The sequence below is a fragment of the Mercenaria mercenaria genome, chromosome 2 (assembly GCF_021730395.1).
Source record: "Mercenaria mercenaria strain notata chromosome 2, MADL_Memer_1, whole genome shotgun sequence".
In the NCBI taxonomy this organism is placed as follows: domain Eukaryota; kingdom Metazoa; phylum Mollusca; class Bivalvia; order Venerida; family Veneridae; genus Mercenaria; species Mercenaria mercenaria.
This window is the reverse complement of record NC_069362.1, coordinates 83,620,816-83,646,130: the sequence shown is the minus strand read 5'-3', so window position 1 is coordinate 83,646,130 and position 25,315 is coordinate 83,620,816. Positions and strand designations below refer to the sequence as shown.

Genomic DNA, 25,315 nt, shown 5'->3' with positions numbered 1-25,315 from the left:
GAAACTGGGTCACGTGCGGTCAAAAACTAGGTCAGTAGGTCTAAAAATAGAAAAACCTTGTGACCTCTCTAGAGGCCATATATTTCACAAGATCTTCATGAAAATTGGTCAGATTGTTCACCTCGATGATATCTAGGTCAAGTTCGAAACTGGGTCACGTGGGGTCAAAATCTAGGTCAGTAGGTCTAAAAATAGAAAAACCTTGTGACCTCTCTAGAGGCCATATATTTCACAAGATCTTCATGAAAATTAGTCAGAATGTTCACCTTGCTGATATCTAGGTCAAGTTCGAAACTGGGTCACGTGGGGTCAAAAACTAGGTCAGTAGGTCTAAAAATAGAAAAACCTTGTGACCTCTCTAGAGGCCATATTTCTCAATGGATCTTCATGAAAATTGGTCAGAATGTCCACCTTGATGATATCTAGGTCAAGTTCGAAAATGGGTCACGTGCGGTCAAAAACTAGGTCAGTAGGTCTGAAAATAGAAAAACTTTGTGACCTCACTAGAGGCCATATTTTTCATGGGATCTTTATGAAAATTGGTCAGAATGTTCACCTTGATGATATCTAGGTCAGGTTCGAAACTGGGTCACGTGGGGTCAATAGCTAGGTCAGTAGATCTAAAAATAGAAAAACCTTGTGATCTCTCTAGAGGCCATATTTTTCAAGAGATCTTCATGAAAATTGGTCAGAATGTTCAATTTGATGATATCTAGGTCAAATTCGAAAGTGGGTCACGTGCAGTCAAAAACTAGGTCAGTAGGTCTAAAAATAGAAAAACCTTGTGATGTCTCTAGAGGCCATATTTCTCAATGGATCTTCATGAAAATTAATGAGAATGTTCAGCTTGATGATATCTAGGTCAGTTTCCTAACTGGGTCATGTGTGGTCAAAAACTAGGTCAGTAGGTCGAAAAATAGAAAAACCTTGTGACCTCTCTAGAGGCCATATTTTTCACGAGATCTTCATGAAAATTGGTGAGAATGTTCACCTTGATGATATCTAGGTCAAGTTTAAAAGTGGGTCACATGCCTTCAAAAACTAGGTCATTAGGTCAAATAATAGAAAAACCTTGTGACCTCTCTAGAGGTCATATTTTTCAATGGATCTTCATGAAAATTGGTCAGAATTTTTTATCTTGATGATATCAGGGTCACATGTGCTCAAAAACTAGGTCACTTTGTCAAATAATAGAAATAACGACGTCATACTCAGTTCAACACTGGGTCATGTGGGGATAGGTGAGCGATTCAGGACCATCATGGTCCTCTTGTCTAACATCTTTTCAGGGTATAACAGAACCACATGAGCCATTTTTCTGGCCAGAAGCATTGTTGCCTAAACAAGCAGAGGAAGATGATGACTATGGGGTCGAGTCAGATGAGAGACTTGACCGTCTGCAACCAGGTTACAGTGGGTACGTACAGGATGATGTCTCGGATGATGATGATACTGATGATCTAGCAGAGACTGGTGGAATGCCAACAGCAACCTTTAGTGTATGTACTTATTTTTAGCTGGACTATTTAAAGAAAAAAGAAGAGCTATTGACCTTACCTTTTCATCATCATCTGCAATGCAATTTGGTTCAGTTTTTCACTCACTTGATCAGGAAGTACTTAGTGTGAGCTTTTCAGATTGTTGTTGTACCCCCCGACAACAAAGTTGTAAGGGGGGGTATACTGGTTTCAGGTTGTCTGTCTGTCTGTCTGTCCGTCTGTCTGTAGACGCAATCTTGTGCGTACCATCTCTCCTTATCCCCTTGACAGAATTTAATGAAACTTCACACAAGTGATCAGTACCAACAGTAGTTGTGCATGGGGCATATTAGGTTCTTTTAGAAAAAAAAATTGCAGAGTTATGGGACTTTGTTTTTTTGTTACTATACTATATACATAGACACAATCTTGTGCGCACCATCTCTCCTCATCCCCTTGACACAATTTAATGAAACTTCACACAAGTGATCAGTACCAACAGTAGTTGTGCATGGGGCATGTTAGGTTCTTTTAGAAAAAAAAATTGCAGAGTTATGGGACTTTGTTTTTTTTTTGTTACTATACTATATACATAGACACAATCTTGTGTGCACCATCTCTCCTCATCCCCTTGCACACAATTTAATGAAACTTCACACATGTGATCAGTAACAACAGTAGTTGTGCATGGGGCATGTTAGGTTCTTTCAGAAAAAAAAATTGCAGAGTTATGGGACTTTGTTTTTTTTGTTACTATACTATATACATAGACACAATCTTGTGCGCACCTTCTCTCCTCATCCTCTTGACACAATTTAATGAAACTTCACACATGTGATCAGTAACAACAGTAGTTGTGCATGGGGCATGTTAGGTTCTTTCAGCGACAAAAATTGCAGAGTTATGGGACTTTGTTTCTTGTTAACATACTATGTACATACAGTCTGCATATGCAGTCTTGTGCGTGCCTAATCTACCAAACCCTTGCACACAATTTAATGAAACTTCACACAAGTGATCAGTACCAACCCTAGTTGTGCATGGTGCGTGTTACATTCTTTTAGATAAATATTCTGCATAGTTATGGGACTTTGTTTTTTGTTACTATACTGTATACATACAGTTTATATACATACAGTCCACATAATTATGCAGTCTTGTGTGCGTCAAATTGCAATGTACTGTGTCAGTGCATGCTGGGGGTACATTCATCACCTTTAGTGATAGCTCTAGTTTGTCCTGTGCCTATCTGTTTGTTGTCTTGTCGGCAGTTGCTTTAAAGAACATCTCCTTAAAACCACCAAGCCAATTTCAGTCAAACTCTTGAGTGATTGGTCCTTGGTTTTTGTGCCCCCACAATTTTTTTGGGGAGCACTTTAAGTTGCCATTGTCCATCCATCTGTCCATCCATTCAAATTTGTGTGGTTCATATCTCATAAACTGAAAGAAGAAATAATGAAATATTTCATGTAAAAGAAAGTATGAACTGGACTGTTCAGAATGTACTAAATGTACTGGCTTGTAATGGGTGTATTGAATATTATATTGGTCAAACAAAAGATAATCTCAGAAATAGGACAGTACATGACCAACAGATTAGAGACCCATCTACAAGACAATTGCCTTTAAGTACACAATTAGATATATGCTCAAAATTTTCAATATTTCCTTTTTACAAATTTCATAGTAATAAATTTTTAGCTAGATTATCTAAAGAACGCTGTTTCTTGCACACCGGACTGGTGTTTCCGCTGATTTTACCCATGCTGGCAAAACCCATCTGGCACCCCCCATGCCAGATGACTCTCGTGCTGTTAATGACAACTAGTGGTTCATGCACTGATAATATATTGTTAATGTAAAAAATTACTAAAAATACGAAAAAAAGCAGGTACCATAATTTCCCACGCTCTACTACAAGAAAGAGTGCTACAAAGGAAGTATTATTTGTAAAATACGGTATGCAAGAAAAATAATCTGCCAGAATAAAATGCTAACATGTATACGATATGCAAGAATAAATATCAGTCGTGTTTACGAATCTGATAGAAATATCCGTCCCTCAGTCACTTGCACATGGGCGGTAATTCGGCAAGCCTCATTACCTCCCAATGCGCAGTTACCCTCGGGATGGATATTTCTATCCGATTCGTAAACACATGCCAGATATTATTATTCATTGACATTTTTAAACCGAAACTTAATTACTCAGAATTGATGATGTCACAATATTTATAATGTGTATGCTAAAATAACTTTGCTTAGCAATTACACATTTTATGATGCCATATTGTGTTATTTGCGAAACTGGTAGGCCAATATCAAGTAACTCGTGTAATGTTGTTTACTTTTTCTTTATGAATTAATTGATCCAGCACAGATTTTTACATATATATATACATGTATATGTTATGTGTGTTTACAAAATCATACCCAATTTTCAACTCGATGTTCATTCAGGTAACTTTTTTAGTGACAAGGTTGTTGAATGGTTAAGCATTGCTTTCCTTTGACAGCTCTTGTTTCTACCCCAGATATTATAACTTTTGGAATGGTTCTCTTTCTGAAAGCTAGGTTTGAAGAAGTAAGTCAGGTGAGCAATATGAGGCCTTATGACCTCGTGATTTTTGGTCTAGTGAACTTTCTTCAAGATTAGCTATTAGTATAGGTGGATGGTCTGGCATCTGTCCTTTGTCTTCCATCAACCTGAGTCATCAGTTTAACTTAAATGTCTTTTGTTAAAGTACTGGTCAGAATTACACGTGTCTGTCAGGCCACATTTAAAAAAGTCTTTGCTGTCTCCCGAGCCTACTCTGTGAAGTTGGGTATAGGTAGGTAGGCAACATTTTTTTTTTTTATTCCAGTGCTACTTATAAGGTTTCGATGGAGGCATTGAGAAACAAAAATCAAACAACACCAAATCATAGAAAGAAAGAGTTGTTTGACATGAAAATTGAACAGCATGTAAAACATGTATATTACTTTACGAAACAAGTGTCAGTATACTGATATAAACATTGAATTCCGGAAAAGGGCTGCCTAAAAGGGCTCCACTTCCGGACAGTTAAACGCCTTTAAAAACTCACCATTTTCAAAGAACTGTTACACATGTTCGTTTTGATGCATTTGCAATAGCGTGCGAGTGGTGAAATTTCGAATAACAAGGTGGAACACAGTTTTCAGCAATTGTTTATCTTTATTTCTTTACAAATGGCATTCATTTTCAAAGGGAGACAACTGTTCCCGATTATTTTAAGTACAAATGGCATTCATTTTCAAAGGGAAACAACTTTTTCCGATTATTTTAAGTAATCTTTGAGAAAAAGTTGTCTCCCTTTGAAAATGAATGCCATTTGTAAAGAAAAAAAAGATAAACAATTGCTGAAAACTATGTTCCACCTTGTTACGTGAAATTTCACCACTCGCACGCTATTGCAAATGCATCAAAACAAACATGTGTAACAGTTCTTTGAAAATGGTGAGTTTTTAAAGGCGTTTAACTGTCCGGAAGTGGAGCCCCTTTAGGCAGCCCTTTTCCGGAATTCAATGTTTATATCAGTATACTGACACTTGTTTCGTAAAGTAATATACATGTTTTACATGCTGTTCAATTTTCATGTCAAACAACTCTTTCTTTCTATGATTTGGTGTTGTTTGATTTTTGTTTCTCAAGTCCTCCATCGAAACCATAACTAATTATTTTATTAGCTCACCTGTCACATAGTGACAAGGTGAGCTTTTGTGATCCGTCCGTGCGTGTGTGCGTCCGTCCGTCCGTCCGTCCGTCCGTCAAAAATTTGTCTGCACGATAGTGGTTTCATTTATGATTTTATTTTAACCAAACTTGCATACAACTTGTATCACCATAAGATCACAGTTCCTTTCTTGAACTGGCCAGATCCCACTATGGGTCCCAGAGTTATGGCCCCTGAAAGGGCCAAAATTAGCTATTTTGACCTTGTCTACACAATAGCAGCTTTATTTATGGTTTGATATTTACCAAACTGGCACACAACTTGTATCACCATGAGATCTTGGTTCTTTTCTTGAACTGGCCAGATTCCGTTATGGGTTCCAGAGTTATGGCCCTTGAAAGGGCCAGAATTAGCTATTTTGACCTTGTCTGCACAACAGCAGCTTCATTTATGATTTTACTTTAACCAAACTTGCACACAACTTGTATCACCATAAGATCTCGGTTCCTTTCTTGAACTGGCAAGATTCCCTTATGGGTTCCAGAGTGATGGCCCCTGAAAGGGCCAGAATTAGCTATTTTGACCTTGTCTGCACAATAGCAGCTTCATTTATGATTTGAATTTAATCAGACTTGCACAAAACTTGTGTCACCATAAGATCTCGGTTCCTTTTTTGAACCGGCCAGATCCCTTAATGGGTTCCAGAGCTATGGCCCCTGAAAGGGCCAAAATTAGCTATTTTGACCTTGTCTGCACAATAGCAGCTTCTTTTATGATTTGATTTTAACCAAACTTGCACACAACTTGTATCACCACAAGATCTTGCTTCCTTTCTTCAACTGGCCAGATTCCATCAAGGGTTCCAGAGTTATGGCCCCTTAAATGTCCAAAATTGGCTATTTTGGCTTTTGCAGCCATATAGGGACTTCATTTATGGTTTTATTTGATACAAACTTCCAAAATATCTTCAACATCAATAAATCTTGGGTTCCATGACAAATCAGATCCAATCATAGGTTCCAGAGTTGTTTTATATCAGATTACCTCCCCTGATTGGAATAAAAATGGATTTATATCAGTAAGTACTTACAGAACTTATTTGAAATTTCATTATTGTTATTAGTTGGACTGAGACAACCAGGGTAGATAACTATGGACTGATTTTTTGTCAAATTACCTCCCATTATTTCAAATTAAAATTGTTATATCTCCATAACTACTGAAGATACTGATCTGAAATTTCATTTATGTCAACAGATTTATTTGGCAGATCCTTCTTTTGTCCACTTACAATATTTTTTTTCTAATTACTTCCTTTTTACATTACTATAAATACTTTATTTTTAGTAACTTTTTTATTATTGGCCGTAGGGAAAACAAGAGACCAGTTTTCTGTGGTACAACATGGATGGTACCTCCAATTTTTAGGTGTATTTTAACATATCTATACCTTGTAAGATTTTTTTTCTTTTTGGTTAAATTTCTTCCCATTGTTGTTCCTGTCTTTTGGACTTACATATTTTTTCTGAGGACCTTCTTGTCCTCAAGTGCAATGATAACAGGTGAGCGATCATGGCCCTCTTGTATTTCTCATGAAGATAAATGAATAAAATATGAAAAGATATCTTATGTCATTTTATATCTGATTTGTTGATACTTTTGCGAATATTTGAAAAAAAAATCTAAATTTTAAATGATACAATTAAACTTCTTTCTGCTCTTCTACAACAATGACTAAAATTCTAAATTGTTGTTATCATTTTATGTGGGAGAGGTGGACCTCAGTCTGGGTAGGATGTGTGGTGGTGTAAAACGTATTTCATTTCGTTTGGTTGAGTTTTGTTTTTGTTTTTTTTAGCTCACCTGTCAAGATAGAGACCACATTTTGTAAGCAATTTTGATCAAACTTGTACAAAACTTGTATTGGCATGATATCTCAGTTCCTTTCGAAAACTGGCCGGATCCCATCATGGGTTCTAGAGTTATTGCCCCTTAAAGGGCCAGAATTTGCTATTTTTGTGCGTCAACAATTTCTTGTCTGTACGATAGTAGTTTCATTTATGATTTTATTTTAACCAAACTTGCACACAACTTGTATCACCATAAGATCTTGGTTCCTTTCTTGAACCGGCCAGATCCAATAATGGGTTCCAGAGATATGGCCCCTGAAGGGCCAAAATTAGCTATTTTGACCTTGTCTGCACAATAGCAGTTTCATTTATGATTTGATTTTTACCAAACTTGCACACAACTTGTGTCACCATAAGATCTTGGTTCCTTTCTTGAACTGGCCAGATTCCATTATGGGTTCCAGAGTTATGGCCCCTGAAAGGACCAGAATTAGCTATTTTGCCGTTGTCTGCACAATAGCAGCTTCATTTATGATTTGTGGCTTACGGAAGGTCGGTGGTTCTACCCAGGTGCCCGCTCGTGATGAAATAGTGCACGGAGGGGCACCTGGGGTCTTCCTCCACCATTAAAGCTGGAAAGTCGCCGTATGACCTAAAATTGTGTCGGTGCGACGTTAAACCCAACAAAATAAATAAAATAAAATCATTTATGATTTGAATTTAATCAAACTTGCACAAAACTTGTGTTGCCATAAGATCTCCGTTCCTTTGTTGAACCGGCCAGATCCCCTAATGGGTTCCAGAGTTATGGCCCCTGAAAGGGCCAAAATTAGCTATTTTGACCTTGTCTGCACAATAGCAACTTTATTTATGATTTGATTTTAACCAAACTTGCACACAATTTGTATCACCACAAGATCTTGGTTCCTTTCTTAAACTGGACAGATTCCGCCATGGGTTCCAGAGTTATGGCCCCTTAAATGTCCAAAATTGGCTATTTTGGCTTTTGCAGCCATATAGAGACTTCATTTATGGTTTTATTTGATACAAACTTCCAAAATATCTTCAACAACAATAAATCTTGAATTCCACGACAAATCAGATCCTTTCGTAGTTTCCAGAGTTATTTTATATCTGATTACCTCCCCTGATTGGAATAAAAATGGATTTATATCAGTAAGTACTTACAGGACTTATTTGAAATTTCATTATTGTCATTAGTTGGACCGAGCCAATCAGGGTAGATAACTATTGACTGATTTTGTGTCAAATTACCTCCCTTTATTTTTGAAATTAAAATGGGTATATCTCCGTAACTAATGAAGATACTGATCTGAAATTTCATTTATGTTAACAGATTTATTTGGCAGATCCTTCTTTTGTTAACTTACAATAATTTTCTTTTGAATTACTTCCCTTTTACGTTACTATAAATAGCCTATTTTTAGTAACTTTTTTATTATTGGCCGTAGGGAAAAACCGAGACCACTTTTCTGTGGTACAACATGGATGGTACCTCCAATTTTTAGGTGTATTTTGACATATCTGTACCTTGTAAGAATTTTGTTTTTCTTTTTGGTTAAGTTTCTTTCCTTTGTTGTTCCTGTCCTTTGGACTTAGATATTTTTTCTGAGGACCTTCTTGTCCTCAAGTGCAATGATAACAGGTGAGCGATATAGGGCCATCATGGCCCTCTTGTTTGACCTTTTCTGCACCATAGCAGCTTCATTTATGATTTGATTTTAATCAAACTTGCACAAAATTTGTGTCACCATAAGATCTCAGTTCCTTTCTTGGACTGACCAGATCCCATAATGGGTTCCAGAGTTATGGCCCCTGAAAGGGCCAAAATTAGCTTTTTTGACCTTGTCTGCACAATAGCAGCTTCATTTATGAATTGATTTTAACCAAACTTGCACACAACTTGTATCGAACCAAGATGTTGGTTCCATTCTTGAAATGGATAGATTCCATTACGGGTTCCAGAGTTATGGCCCTTGATAGGGCCAGAATTAGCTATTTTGACCTTGTCTGCACAATAGCAGCTTCATTTATGATTTGAATTTAATCAAGCTTGCATAAAACTTGTGTGACTATAAGGTCTTGGTTCTTTTCTTGAACTGGCCAGATCCCATTATGGATTCCAGAGTTACGGCCCTTGAAAGGGCCAAAATTAGCTATTTTGACCTTTTCGGCATAATAGCAGCTTCATTTAATATTTGATTTTAACCAAACTTGCACACAACTTGTATTACCATAAGATCTTGATTCCCTTTTATACGCCCGAAGGGACATATTATGTTACCGCCTCGGTGTCTGTCAGTCTGTATGTCTGTTGGTTAGCAATTTCCCTTCCGCTCTGTAACTGTTGAACCCCTTTAAGGATTTCAAAGAAACCTGACACAGATGTTCACCTCATCGAAACAATGTGCGGAGTGCATTTGGATGGCTCACTTCAAGGTCAAGGTCACACTTAGGGGTCAAAGGTCATATGACTTTGTTTTGTATATTAGTCTGCATTTGCGTCTATTGCCGTGCTCTTGTTTTTATTTGGCAGATCCTTCTTTTGTTGACCTACAATATTTTTTAGCTCACCTGTCATATAGTGACAAGGTGAGCTTTTGTGATCACCCTTCGTCCGTCTTCAGTGCGTCCGTGCGTGCGTCAACAATTTCTTGTCTGCACTATAGTGGTTTCATTTGTGATTTTATTTTAACCAAACTTGCACACAACTTGTATCACCATAAGATCTCGGTTCCTTTCTTGAACCGGCCAGATCCCATTATGGGTTCCAGATTTATGGCCCCTGAAAGGTCCAAAATTAGCTATTTTGACCTTGTCTGCACAATAGCAGCTTTATTTATGATTTGATTTTTACCAAACTGGCACAAAACTTGTATCACCATAAGATCTTGGTTCCTTTCTTAAACTGTCCAGATTCCATGATGGGTTCCAGAGTTATGGCCTCTGAAAGGGCCAGAATTAGCTATTTTGACCTTGTCTGCACAATAGCAGCTTCATTTATGCTTTTTTTTAACCAACCTCACACATAACTTGTATAACCATAAGATCTCGATTCCTTTTTTGAACTGGCCAGACTCCATTATGGGTTCCAGAGTGATGGCCCCTGAAAGGGCCAGAATTAGCTATTTTCACCTTGTCTGCACAATAGCAGCTTCATTTATGATTTGAATTTAATCAAACTTGCATAAAACTTGTGTCACAATAAGATCTCAGTTCCTTTATTGAACCGGCCAGATCCCATAATGGGTTCCAGAGTTATGGCTCCTGAAAGGGCCAAAATTAGCTATTTTGACCTTGTCTGCACAATAGCAGCTTCATTTATGATTTGATTTTAACCAAACTTGCACACAACTTGTATCACCACAAGATATTATGATGTCTTGAACAGGCCAAACTCCCATCATGGGTTCTGTAGTTATGGCCCCTGATAGGGGGTTGGGGTTTGTTTTCCCTATTTGGCTATATAGAAAACTTTGAAAATCTTCTTCTCAAAAGCTACTGGTCCGTTTTCAAAATAATTTTACACAAATGTGCCTTGGATGACCTTCTACCAAATTCCTTGAGATAATTTTGATTCTTCGAAAAACATGGCGGCCCGCAGGAGACACTCATTGTCCCTATATGGCCATATAGAAAACTTTAAAATTAAATCTTCTTGTATGAAACTTCTGGTCTGATTTGAGAATAATTTTACTTTAAGAAAATTTCAACTATATTTTCTCATAATTCTTTTGATTGATCTTCATTATGATCTTTTGACCTTGAAGACTTGTCCTTAAGTACAATGATAACAGGTGAGCGATATAGGGCCATCATGGCCCTCTTGTTTTTTTTTGATAATTTATTTTGCTCATGTTTGTTTTAATACCCCCGAAGGGAGGCATATTAGTTTTCAACTGTCCATCTGTTCGTTAGTTTGTCACAACATTAACTTTTTGCATGAAGGCACTTTACTTGCGAACCACTGCACCCAGGAGCTTCAAACTTCACATGCTGATAGTACTTATTGAGTACACAACCCCTACTGACTTTGGGGTCACCAGGTCAAAGGTCAAGGTCACAGGGGCCAATGTTAATTTTTTGCATGAATGCACTTTACTCGCGAACCACTGCACCCAGGACCTTCAAACTTCACATGCTGATAGTACTTATTGAGTACACAACCCCTACTGACTTTGGGGTCACCAGGTCAAAGGTCAAGGTCACAGGGGCCAATGTTAATTTTTTGCATGAATGCACTTTAATCGCAAACCACTGCAGCCAGGACCTTCAAACTTCACATTCTGATAGTACTTATTGAGTACACGACCCCTATTGACTTTGTGGTCACCAGGTCAAAGGTCAAGGTCACAGGGGCCAATGTTAACTTTTTGCATGAAGGCACTTTACTCGCGAACCACTGCACCCAGGACCTCCAAACTTCACATGATGATAGTACTTTTTGAGTACACGACCCCTATTGACTTTGGGGTCACCAGGTCAAAGGTCAAGGCGCTGCAGGGTGCATTTGTCACAATTAGTGACAGCTATTGTTAACAGACGAACTTAATGTATGGGGAGAGAGTGATATCTGTCAGATGAGGCTACGGATCCATGGTAATGTAGTTTAACCCTTTCCCACTTGGATACGTTTATCACCGTATCTATCGATTACCGAACAGAAACGTATTGACCCGAGTCTATCGGTTCCCCGATAGAAACGTATTATACCGATTAACGGCCATTTGAACAGAATCGTTTTATCCCGTGTCTCATAATCAATCGCTTTATTTTCGTTCTTTTCCTAAAGAAACAAATTCCGGATGTTTACTAACTCAAAATATGGGATTTCGTCATCATTATTTACGTACAAGATCATGTGGTTACTATTTAAATTTATCGAGTACTTTGCAAAAGAAAGACACCGGGGTTTTTTTCCTACATGTGCACGACGCTACGTCATGGAAAATTACTGAGAAAACTGCTTGCAACTGGCCGGTTCGCGGGCTTTCCTCGTTCTAAAAATAACAACCATTTAACATCAAAGTATTTTCAAATGTGTTAGGTCATGAAGGTCACGCGTGATACATGCGGATTTCCCCTAAACAACAATTTGTGTATACGATGGCTTGGAATTTATGGCCTTACATAACGGGAAGTGTTAATCAAAACAGAAGGACCGCGGCTTTCAAATATTTTATGACACCCCAAGAGTTAATTGCTGCGGAAGTCACCCGTGATGTACCGACGTTTGATCATCAAAATATTACGTAATATTATCTTAAAATTTTTAATTTTTAGCACAAGAATACTGTAGTCGGTTACGAGTCTCGATCTCAGCGATCTTTTTGCACTTTCAGAAATTTTATGATCCGTTATTTTTGTAGTGTTATTCAGTTAGATGGTTATTTTTTTTTATATAAATACTTACCGATTCCGATTCGGAAGATAAGTCTATTAACTATAAATCAAACTTTCAAACATCAAAATGAAATTGTATATGAATTTCAATGTGAAAGTAATCCAAAACAGAATTTTATGCCTAAAAATATATATTCCCGTACTTTAACACTTTATAACTTCGAAACTCAAAGAGAAACTACAATAAATTTTGTATCATCGGAAAGAGAATTTAAATTGCTACAAACTTTATATTGACAAAAATAATGTCAAACTTACAGAAAATATTAAAATAATGACATTTTTAACATAAGTGTGTGTAATCACAAAATAATGCCAACACCTCTGTTCAGATAAGACAGTCACCTTTATCAGCCATATACCGATTATTGATTATTGATTATCACTTATCAGTGTTATGTAAAAGAGGTTACTTTGGCTTCTGTTCTGTGTGGTAAAGGGTTAAAAAAAGGATTCACTGAAAAAAGCCACACTCCCAATCTTCGGATGTCGATCTAAAAATTTTCTTCTGTAAATACGGTGTGCTAAGACATCTACATTTCTGAAACTTTACTAAAAGTAATTTACTTAACCCTCTAAATATTGAAATCTATTTGCAAATGTTACGAGGAAAATATGCACACATTTGATTAACAGAAAACATATGACATGAAACGCATGTATATTGTTTTCCCGCCAAAATATAATACAGAGTGCTTCAGCAATAAATTCATTTTAGTAGAGTTCAGGATTTTTGTTTACCGTCTGTATTTTAAATCATGAAACGTGAGATTCTGAGCTATTTTCATATTAACATCAGATAAATTGATGAATTTTGCGTGGCGGCATCGAATAAAAATGGCGGCATACATAACGCCTACGCAGGGTTAAATGCTTACTTTTTTTTCTAACAATCCTGGGGGGATTCCTCCTTACAAATTCAGCTGTCCCTCCCTGATTTCAGGAATCCCTCCCATTTTCAGTGATTTTATCGATTGTTAACACTATTTAAAAAGATTCAATAAACATACATAACCAAAGCAAATACATCTTTCTTTTATTTACAAACTTCACAATACATTTCCTGTTTATCTACATCGTGTGAGAGCCATTTGTAGTCCTTCAGCCATGAACTTTGAAAATCACGCTTACGTTGGTTTTTTTCGTAATCACGTTGTGTTTCCAAACGCTGATCTTTTGTTTTTGGCTTTTTAATGGCTGGTTCCGTAACGCCATCGACAAATTTCCACATGACTTTTTGACAGGTAAACAAATAATCGCGAAAATATAGGACAACCGAAAGCGAGGCTACATGGTAAAACTCCGTACCCGGACCGTACCGTACATGTTAGACTGGTACCCGCTGTCTCTTCTGTGATTTCACACTATATATTTTATTGGACGCGTAACCAGTCTACGTACATGTATGTATTCGAGAGTAAACATCCGGACTGTGGTTAGAACAGATGTCGACCTCGAAAATCGTTTCAAAGCAAGGTTTTTCTGTCATTTTGGTATTTTTGATAAGTTTTTTAGCTATATTGAACTGAAAACTTACTGTCCTGACGGGACAGCCAGCTTCCAAGTTCAGGAGGCCCTCCGCTAAAATAGGTGTCCTCGGGATCACGGGACTGCGTTAAGATCGAACCCTGCCTACGAGTTTAATCGGGAGAGGTGTATTGAATGAATAAGAAAGGTAACCCTTCTCAGGACCAGAAATGGACAGTAAATAATAGTTCCTGCTGTAAATATTCTTTTGATTTATATTGACCTGAAAAAGAGACTGGAGTAGCCCTTCTGCAAACACAATATCAGTCATGAAACGCACGTGCTTCTTTCCCGCTTTAATTATAATTACGTACCCACAAAGTAATTATTTTAGCAATTGTGCACAATCGATCTCATTTCAAATTTACCAAAAGTATCCCAAGATGTTGAACAAGTGGTTCTTACAGTTTTGTATATAGTTTTTTTGTGGTTCAATATTTTTTTTTTTTTTTTTTAAGAACGGACAGCAATATTCAGGGTTCCCACGCTTCCTGGAAAACTGGAAAAGTCCTTGAATTTTTCATTTTCTTTTCAAGACCTTGAAAGTACTTGAATTTTAAAGAAAGCGCAAAAAACCCTGGAAAAAGTTTGGAATTTTGTTCTTTCTGTATACTCACAATATTGTCAGTGTACATAAATAGCAGACATATTTAAATAGAGAAACACCACCGGCATTGCTGTCTCTGTTCTTGAAAAATTCGCGTCTTCAGCTCTTCACATCAGTTGAGATTTTAGTGGTGTTACACCTACTTAAGTCTACGGAGTTGTCTTTCTTTGTAAAGCATCTGGTGATTAAGATGAAAGAAAAACTTGGCACACTTTGAAAAATGATTTCTTTCCTACAAAGAAGGGAAATTGGCAAAACTAGTGTAAAATATGACCTCAGAAATCTGACGATTGACAATAAATCGGTATTGCCAGATGACTGCATTGTCCATGCTTAAAATCTGACTGAAATACATCTGACAAATTGCAGAACACACTTAAAATTGAATCACAAGGTGAAGAGATGCTTATCAGCACAAAAAGTCAATCTAAAAAGCAACCTACTGACAACTTTGAAAAGTCTTAAACGCTTGGTGAAAATTGAATCCTGTTTTTTAGTTTAATTAAATTTACATGTATTATACCCTCACCGATGAAGTTCAAAGAGGGTATATTGGAGTATGTCCATCTGTCCATTTATGTCTGTCCATGATTCTTGTGAACCTAACTCTAAACTATTTGAAGGGTTTTGTTGAAAGTTTACAGACTGGTAGTATATGACACTGACACCAGATCAGAAAGAAAATGCCTCCGTACGTGTTATACCCTACCCCTAGGTATTCTATAAGAACCATGGTCATGAACCGGAAAGTGCACTAACCCGTTTCAATCGTACGTTTCTCAACTTAAACGCGCAGTTCGGTGAATGGGTACCTAGTATATTGAACAAGCGATAATTTATCTTCCATCGTGCACCAGTCACATTGTCTCAATATTCCATATTGCTGAGATTATCAACATATTTTATGCTTTCGTCAACGTTACAGAAAAAACTTGCTTGAACTTCCCTAATGAACATCCGGTCTAGAGGTCACGGCAGTGCGCACATGTTTGGCGAAACGTAAACAAACAAAAACAGATTTTTAAAAAATCACAATTTTACACTAAAACTCGAAATGATGAATGAAATTCATCTTGTATATGATCTTTAATTTGAAATCATACATTGGTCTGCATCTGTTCTGTATATTTTATTCATTTTGCACATTTTGCTGCATTTTCACATTTTAGCGAACACGTGTAGTAAAATGACGATTGACATACATTTTCACAACAGCCAATCAGAATGGTTTTGTAATCTAGAACGGAACTTCACCAGGGAAGTTCAAGCAAGCTTTTTGTGTAATGTTGAAATTACTGTAAACTACGCGTTGTTTTTCTAAGATAAGATGTATTGAAAAAATGTGACCGGTACACAATGGAAGATAAATTACCACTTGTTTGATATCCATAGTACACATTTACCGCACTGCGTGTTTTAGGTATGAAATGCGCGATTGAAACGGGTTATTATATTTTCCCGTTCACGACCATGGTTCTTACAGAATACCTAGGGGTAGGGTATAACACGTACGGAGGCATTTTCTTTCTGATCTGGTGCCAGTGGTATATGACATGAGGATGTTCATATTACATTATTAATCTAGCAAAGGGGAGATAACTCGGACCTAGATATTTTCCATTATGTCTCTTAAACAGTACTACTTTAACCAAGTAACAGTGGGCGAGGCAGAAGTGTTCTTCCCCATAAGGGATAGCTCTAGATTTTTTTTAGCTCACCTGTCACATAGTGACAAGGTGAGCTTTTGTGATCACCCTTCGTCCGTCGTCCGTCCATGTGTCCGTCAACAATTTCTTGTCTGCACGATAGTGGTTTCATTTATTATTTTATTTTAACCAAACTTGCACACAACTTGTATCACCATAAGATCACGGTTCCTTTCTTGAACTGGCCAGATCCCATTATGGGTTCCAGAGTTATGGCCCCTGAAAGGGCCAAAATTACCTATTTTGACCTTGTCTGCACAATAGCAGCTTTATTTATGATTTGATTTTTACCAAACTGGCACACAACTTGTATCACCATAAGATCATAGTTCCTTTCTTGAACTGGCCAGATTCCATTATGGGTTCCAGAGTTATGGCCCCTGAAAAGGGCAAAATATTTTAACCTTGTCTGCACAATAGCAGCTTCATTTATGATTTGATTTTAACCAAACTTGCACACAACTTGTATCACCATAAGATCTCGGTTCCTTTCTTGAACTGGCGAGATTCCTTTATGGGTTCCAGAGTGATGGCCCCTGAAAGGGCCAGAATTAGCTATTTTGACCTTGTCTGCACAATAGCAGTTTCATTTATGATTTGAATTTAATCAAACTTGCACAAAACTTGTGTCACCATAAGATCTCGATTCCTTTCTTGAACCGGCCAGATCCCATAATGGGTTCCAGAGTTATGGCCCCTGAAAGGGCCAAAATTAGCTATTTTGATCTTGTCTGCACAATAGCAGCTTTATTTATGATTTGATTTTAACCAAACTTGCACTCAACTTGTATCACCACAAGATCTTGCTTCCTTTCTTCAACTGGCCAGATTCCATCATGGGTGCCAGAGTTATGGCCCCTTAAAGGTCCAAAATTGTCTATTTTGGCTTTTGCAGCCATATAGAGACTTCATTTATGGTTTTATTTGATACAAACTTCCAAAATACCTTCAACAAGAAATCTTGGATTCCATGGCAAATCAGATCCAATCATAGGTTCCAGAGTTATTTTATATCTGATTACCTCCCCTGATTGTAATCAAAATGGATTTATATCAGTAAGTACTTACAGGACTTATTTGAAATTTCATTATTGTTATTAACTGGACTGAGACAATCAGGGTAGATAACTATGGACTGATTTTATGTCAAATTACCTCCCTTTATTTCAAATTAAAAATTGTTATATCTCCGTAACTAATGAAGATACTGATCTGAAATTTCATTTATGTCGACAGATTTATTTGGCAGATCCTTCTTTTGTCCACTAACAATATTTTTTTTAGCTCACCTGTCACAAAGTGACAAGGTTAGCTTTTGTGATCGCGCAGTGTCCGTCGTCTGTCCGTGCGTTCGTGCGTCCGTCCGTAAACTTTTGCTTGTGACCACTCTAGAGGTCACATTTTTCATGGGATCTTTATGAAAGTTGGTCAGAATGTTCACCTTGATGATATCTAGGTCAAGTTCGAAACTGGGTCACGTGCCATCAAAAACTAGGTCAGTAGGTCTAAAAATAGAAAAACCTTGTGACCTCTCTAGAGGCCATAATTTTCAATGGATCTTCATGAAAATTGGTCAGAATGTTCATCTTGATGATATCTAGGTCAAGTTCGAAACTGGGTCACGTGCGGTCAAAAACTAGGTCAGTAGGTCTAAAAATAGAAAAACCTTGTGACCTCTCTAGAGGCCATATATTTCACAAGATCTTCATGAAAGTTGGTCAGAACATTCACCTTGATGATATCTAGGTCAAGTTCGAAAGTGGGTCACGTGCCTTCAAAAACCAGGTCAGTAGGTCAAATAATAGAAAAACCTTGTGACCTCTCTAGTGGCCATATTTTTCATGGGACCTGTATGAAAGTTGGTCTGAATGTTCATCTTGATGATATCTAGGTCAAGTTTGAAACTGGGTCACGTCCGGTCAAAAACTAGGTCAGTAGGTCTAAAAATAGAAAAACATTATGACCTTTCTAGAGGCCATATATTTCACAAGATCTTCATGAAAATTGGTCAGAACGTTCACCTTGATGATATCTAGGTCAAGTTTGAAACTGGGTCACGTGCCATCACAAACTAGGTCAGTAGGTCAAATAATAGAAAAACCTTGTGACCTCTCTAAAGGCCATATTTTTCATGGGATCTGTATGAAAGTTGGTCTGAATGTTCATCTTGATGATATCAAGGTCAAATTCGAAACTGGGTCACGTGCCATCAAAAACTAGGTCAGTAGGTCTAAAAATAGAAAAAAACCTTGTGACCTCTCTAGAGGCAATATATTTCATGAAATCTTCATGAAAATTTGTCAGAATGTTCACCTTGATGATATCTAAGTCAAGTTGGAAAGTGGGTCATGTGCCTTCAAAAACTAGGTCAGTAGGTCAAATAATAGAAAAACCTTGTGACCTCTCTAGAGGCCATATTTTCCATGGGATCTGTATGAAAGTTGGTCTGAATGTTCATCTTGATGATATCTAGGTCAGGTTTGAAAGTGGGTCACGTGCCATCAAAACCTAGGTCAGTAGGTCAAATAATAGAAAAACGTTGTGACCTCTCTAAAGGCCATATTTTTCAATGGATCTTCATTAAAAGTTGGTCTGAATGTTCATCTTGATGATATCTAGGTCATGTTTGAAACAGGGTCATGTGCGGTCAAAAACTAGGTCAGTAGGTCTAAAAATAGAAAAACTTTGTGACCTCTCTAGAGGCCATACTTTAGAATGGATCTCCATAAAAATTGGTCAGAATGTTCATCTTGATGATATCTAGGTCAAGTTCGAAAGTGGGTCACGTGCCATCTAAAAGTAGGTCAGTAGGTCAAATAATGAAAAAACGTTTCGACCTCTCTAGAGGCCATATTTTTCATGGGATCTGTATGAAAGTTGGTCTGAATGTTTATCTTGATGATATCTAGGTCAAGTTTGAAACTGGGTCAACTGCGATCAAAAACTAGGTCAGTAGGTCTTGAAATAGAAAAACCTTGTGACCTCTCTAGAGGCCATACCCTTGAATGGATCTTCATGAAAATTGATCAGAATGTTCTCCTTGATGATATCTAGGTCAAGTTTGAAACTGGGTCACGTGCCTTAAAAAACTAGGTCAATAGGTCAAAGAATAGAAAAACCTTGTGACCTATCTAGAGACTATATTTTTCAATGGATCTTCATGAAAATTGGTCAGAATTTTTATCTTGATAATATCTAGGTCAAGTTCAAAACTGGGTCACATGAGCTCAGAAACTAGGTCACTATGTCAAATAATAGAAAAAACGACGTCATACTCAAAACTGGATCATGTGGGAAGAGGTGAGCGATTCAGGACCATCATGGTCCTCTTGTTTTAATTACTTCTCTTTTATGTTACTATAAATAGCTTATTTTTAGTAACTTTTTTTATTATTCGCCGTAGGGAAAACACGAGACCAGTTTTCTGTGGTACAACATGGATGGTACCTCCAATTTTTAGGTGTATTTTAACATATCCATACCTTGTAAGATTTTTTTTTTCTTTTTGATTAAATTTCTTCCCTTTGTTGTTCCTGTCCTTTGGACTTAGATATTTTTTCTGAGGACCTTCTTGTCCTCAAGTGCAATGATAACAGGTGAGCGATATAGGGCCATCATGGCCCTCTTGTTTTTAAAGTTTAGCACCTATTAAAGATCTTAGAGGCAGTGAAAGAATTTCACTTCTGACAGGACTTGAACCTACAGTGTCTGGATCAGGTTTGGGCGCTCTACCTTTGAACCACGAGGCGCTGTATTAGTCCTTGAATTTTGTGAAAATGTCCTGGAAAAGTCCTTGAATTATTTCCACAGAAAAGAGTGGGAACCCGGAATATTGCAGCAGACGACTTTGTGCATGTGAATAGTTGTTTCTTTTTCATGACGCTTTCTATAAAAGATTGTTTTTTAGCTTGACTATTCGAAGAATAGGGGAGCTATCCTACTCCCCCCGGCATCGGCGTGAGCGTGAGCGTCACACAAATGTTAAAGTTTGCGTACCACCCCAAATATTTTCAAAGTCCTTTGAGATATTGCTTTCATATTTTGCATACTTGTTAACCATCATGACCCCAGTCTGTAAAAAGGAGGAGACAACTCTATCAAGCATTTTGACTGAATTATGGCCCCTTTTCGACTTAAAATAAATGTTAAATTTTGCGTACCACCCCAAATATTTTTCAAAGTCCATTGAGATATTGCTTTCATATTTTGCTTACTTGTTTACCATCATGACCCCAGTCTTTAAAAAGGAGGAGGCAACTCTATCAAGCATTTTGACTGAATTATGGGTCCTTTTCTAGAATATGCTTATTGTAATGTTAAAGTTTTACTCATTGCTTATTATCCCCCGCCAATGAAATCAGGAGGGGGGTATTGAAATGGCGTTGTCCGTCCGTCACGTCCGTGCATCCCTCCATGCGTGCGTCCGTCCGCAGCCATTTCTCAGTAACTATCAGGTAGAATTTTATGAAACTTGAAACAAACATGCACCAACATACTGCGATGATGCCCGTCAAGTTTTTTTTTTTGATTGGTCAATTTTCCTTAAAGTTATTGCCCTTGATTTATTAAAAATACCAAAAAATGTCCGTCCACAGCCATTTCTCAGTGACTATTAGGTAGAATTTCATACAACTTGAAATAAAGATGCACCAATATACTGCGATGGTGCCCGTCAAGTTTTTTTTTTTTTTTGATTAGTCAATTTCCCTTAGAGTTATTGCCCTTGATTTAATGAAAAATCCACATCTGCAGCCATTTCTCAGTAACAAGCTGGTAGAACTTCATGAAACTTCAAAATAAATATGAACCAACGTACTTTGATGATGCCTGTCTTTTGTTTTTATTAATTGGTCAATTTTCCTTAGAGTTATTGCCCTTTAATTGTTTAAAAATCTACAGATTTGTACATAACAAACCAACCAATTGGTAGAATTTCATTAAACTTCTTTCATTCTTTTTTCATGAACATTTATTATAAACATATGATGTTGTGTACCCACACCTGGTCACCACCTTGCCTTGGTCATCCCCCCCCCCCCCCCCCCCGCAAAAAAAAAAAAAAATTTTTTCATTCCTTTTTATTACTTTTTTTTTTCAAACCTTGATCAACATGTGATGTTTTGTACAGTCACCCCCCCCCCCCCCCCCACCACCACCAATTTTCTGTTAAACTGATTTTGACTAATGAAATTATTTGCCTCTAAAGTAACATCCTTAACTTTTTGCCTGATATATTGTTTTGCCATTCCTCACCACATACCCTTTCGGCTTGGGATACCAATTCATCGAATTTGCTTGTATTATACTATCAAGCACTGAGAATACTCGAGCGCGCTGTCCACTGACAGCTGTTGTTTTTTAGCTCACCTGTCACAAAGTGACAAGGTGAGCTTTTGTGATCACACAGCGTCCGTCGTCCGTCTGTGCATGCGTCTGTCTGTGCGTAAACTTTTGCTTGTGACCACTCTAGAGGTCACATTTTTCATGGGATCTTTATGAAAATTGGTCAGAATGTTCATCATGATGATATCTAGGTCAAATTCATAACTGGGTCACGTGCAATCCAAAACTAGGTCGGTAGGTCTAAAGATAGAAAATCCTTGTGACCTCCCTAGAGGCCATATTTTTCAGTGGATCTTCATGAAAATTGGTCAGAATGTTCACCTTGATGATATCTAGGTCAGATTTGAAACTGGATCACGTGTCATCAAAAACTAGGTCAGTAGGTCAAATAATGAAAAACCTTGTGACCACTCTAGAGGCCATATTTTTCATGGGATCTGTATGAAAGTTGGTCTGAATGTTCATCTTGATGATATCTAGGTCAAGTTTGAAAGTGGGTCATGTGCCATCAAAAACTAGGTCAGTAGGTCAAATAATGAAAAAACCTTTTGACTTCTCTAGAGGCCATATTTTTCATGGGATCTGTATGAAACTTGGTCTGATTGTTCATCTTGATGATATCTAGGTCAAGTTCGAAACTGGGTCACATGCCCTCAAAAACTAGGTCAGTAGGTCAAATAATGAAAAAACCTTGTGACCTCTCTAGAGGCCATATTTTTCATGGGATCTGTATGAAAGCTGGACTGAATGTTCATCTTGATGATATCTAGGTCAAATTTGAAACTGGGTCAACTGCGGTCAAAAACTAGGTCAGTAGGTCTAAAAATAGAAAAACCTTGTGACCTCTCTAGAGACCATACTTTTGAATGGATATTCATGAAAATTGGTCGAATGTTCATCTTTATGATATCTAGGTCAAGTTCGAAACTGGATCATGTGCTTTCAAAAACTAAGTCAGTAGGTCAAATAATAAAAAAAACGTTGTGACCTCTCTAGAGGCCATATTTTTCATGAGATCTTCATGAAAATTAGTGAGAATGTTCACCTTGATGATATCTAGGTCAAGTTCAAAACTGGGTCACATACCTTCAAAAACTAGGTCAATAGGTCAGGTAATAGAAAAACCTAGTGACCTCTCTGGAGGCCATATTTTTCAATGGATCTTCATGAAAACTGGTCAGAATTTTTATCTTGATGATATCTAGGTCAAGTTTAAAACTGGGTCACATGAGCTCAAAAACTAGGTCACTATGTCAAATAATTGAAAAAACGACGTCATACTCAAAACCGGGTCATGTGGGAACAGGTGAGCGATTCAGGACCATCATGGTCTTCTTGTTTTGTTTTTTTTTTGGTTGGGTTTAATGTCGCACTGACACAATTTTAGATCATATTGCAACTTTCCAGCTTTGATGGTGGAGGAAGACCCCAGGTGCTCCTCCATGCATTATTTCATCACGAGCGGGCACCTGGGTAGAACCACCAACCTTCCGTAAGCCAGCTGGATGGCTTTCTCACATGAAGAATTCAACGTCCGAGTGAGGCTCAAACCCACATCCATGAGGGACAAGTGATTTGAAGTCAGCGACCTTAACCACTCGGCCACGGAGGCCTTTTCTTTAAAAGATTGATTCTTATTTGCAACATAATAATTGAAATGTATGAGCAAAAATAACATTTTACATCTAGAAAAATATTATAACAGTCTGATACAGTATGGTATTTCGCGCTTTGAAAATTAGCTTTTTGCACTCGTCGGCAACATGAAACTAATTTTTGTAAGCTTGTCAATGCAGCAATTATCAGTTATCTAATATATTTTTCACACCTTGTGATGCAAACACACTGGCTGATGTACACTCGAAACCCGTTATAACCCTACTCGATATACCGCGGTCCTCAGTATAAGGCTGTATGGCCTTGGCACCCAAATTTTAGAGGGTAAAAAAAAAATTAAGAAAAAGAAAAAAAAATCTGCGGATGTTACTTAATTTGATCATAACCAGCGTTAAAACTACAAGTATGTGTACTTAAACACCTTTCCATGACAACTGTCACAAAAATCAATAATCATCTGCTAGCTTACTTGTTTGCCTATCGCCTCTGTTAAAGTTTCAATACATGTAGACATGTGACAATTAGGCAATCAGTACCGTGTCAAAATTAGATTGTTTGCCTAACAAACGTGTAACATTGGTCAGCCAACTATCAAACCGTTTCAGTTTGCACCAATTAAGCAGATGACATGATCACTTGAGTGAATAAAAAATCGAATTTTGTAATCATCACACTTAATTCATTGGAAATAACGAAGATTCGACACACTGAAAGCCTTACTGAGAATGTGCTCCCTTTTTAATATCGTATATCAACGACGGTGATTTAAAAAATTTCTATCTTATTTATCGATTTCCTTCATGTAAATCTATTCAAAATTAATTTTTTTAAGACTGTCCGCGTTTTTTCTCTTTTAGTTACATAAACCCCCAGTGCAATTGCAGTGCATATGTAATTTTCACGACCGCGCACTCCTCACACAGCATTATATATGTTTACTTCCGGGATACACAAATACAATTTTCTTTTATAATCACGACAAAATGAGAAGATGACACAGCGTTATAATTCTTTTAATGTATTTTTCAGTAGCATTTAAGGTAAATAAATGTCTCGTTTATACGATTCTTATTTCTTATTAACATAAAACAGCGTCCAAAATACGTTACCGTTGGGTGGGGTATTGCATATACCGCTGATACGATCAACCCGCGTTATAAATTTAACCCCGCTAGATCCGCGGGTCTCGAACCTTGGACCCCGACGACAGCGTTATAATGGGGTCCCATTGTAATTATAATAGTGCTGCTCTGTCACGTGATTGCAGTTTGGGTTAATGTTCTGCAGCTGATCTGAACTTATAAAAAAATATTCTGCTCTGTGGGCCAATAAAAAAATTCGGAGCGCATTGTTTTTCGCAGGTCGGTCGGGAGACAGCAAACAAACCTAATTTAAATTTTGGCCTGAGTAGCATCTTTGCATGAACCTCACTCAAGTTGATTTAGATTGTTTTGCTTGGCACATGAACTACTAGATGGATCTTCACCAAACTTGATCTTAAACATCTTTATATGGACTTACCTCTGTTTTGTTCAAATTTACTCACTTGACCCATTTTAGGGGCCTCAATAGCTAAAACTGTAAAAAAAAAATCAAACAAATTTTAACAGCTTTTACTTATGAACTGCTTGAAGGATCTTGATGACACTTGATGTGTAATATCACAATTTGGTCCTCTCTAAGATTTATTCAGACAGATGCACTTTGACTCTTAAAGTTGCTGCAAGAGTTAGAAATAGAAAAATTATGAAACAATTGGTCCTTTTATGGACTTTTCACAAATTTATTGAAGTGGTTCTGCTTGGCTTCTTTTAGGGAGCTTCAGAGCTAAAAAAATATAAGTACTTCTTAAATAACTCTTCATAAACCACTTGATGGATCTTCATCAAATTTGGTATGCAGCATCCTTGTAATTACTACTTCAGAATTTGTTAGTGAAAGTGTTGACGATATTGATGAGGTGATCATTTAGGAAATTGAAGGCTCAAACATTTGAGTTGTGACCTTGACCTTGGCTTGAGTTTGCATGGGTAAATTTTGAGTCTGCACATCGTCTTAAGAAGGCCAA

General features: G+C 37.3%; 1 protein-coding gene across 1 annotated transcript in view; it reads left to right on the top strand.

Moving 5' to 3' along the window:
* LOC123564424 (G patch domain-containing protein 11-like) overlaps positions 1–25,315 on the top strand; it is a 52,386-nt gene that overhangs the window by 14,424 nt on the left and 12,647 nt on the right. Inside the window, exon 4 of the mRNA XM_053526956.1 lies at positions 1,290–1,499. Coding sequence (XP_053382931.1) covers positions 1,290–1,499 — 210 coding nt within the window. The remainder of the gene's footprint in view (positions 1–1,289; positions 1,500–25,315) is intronic.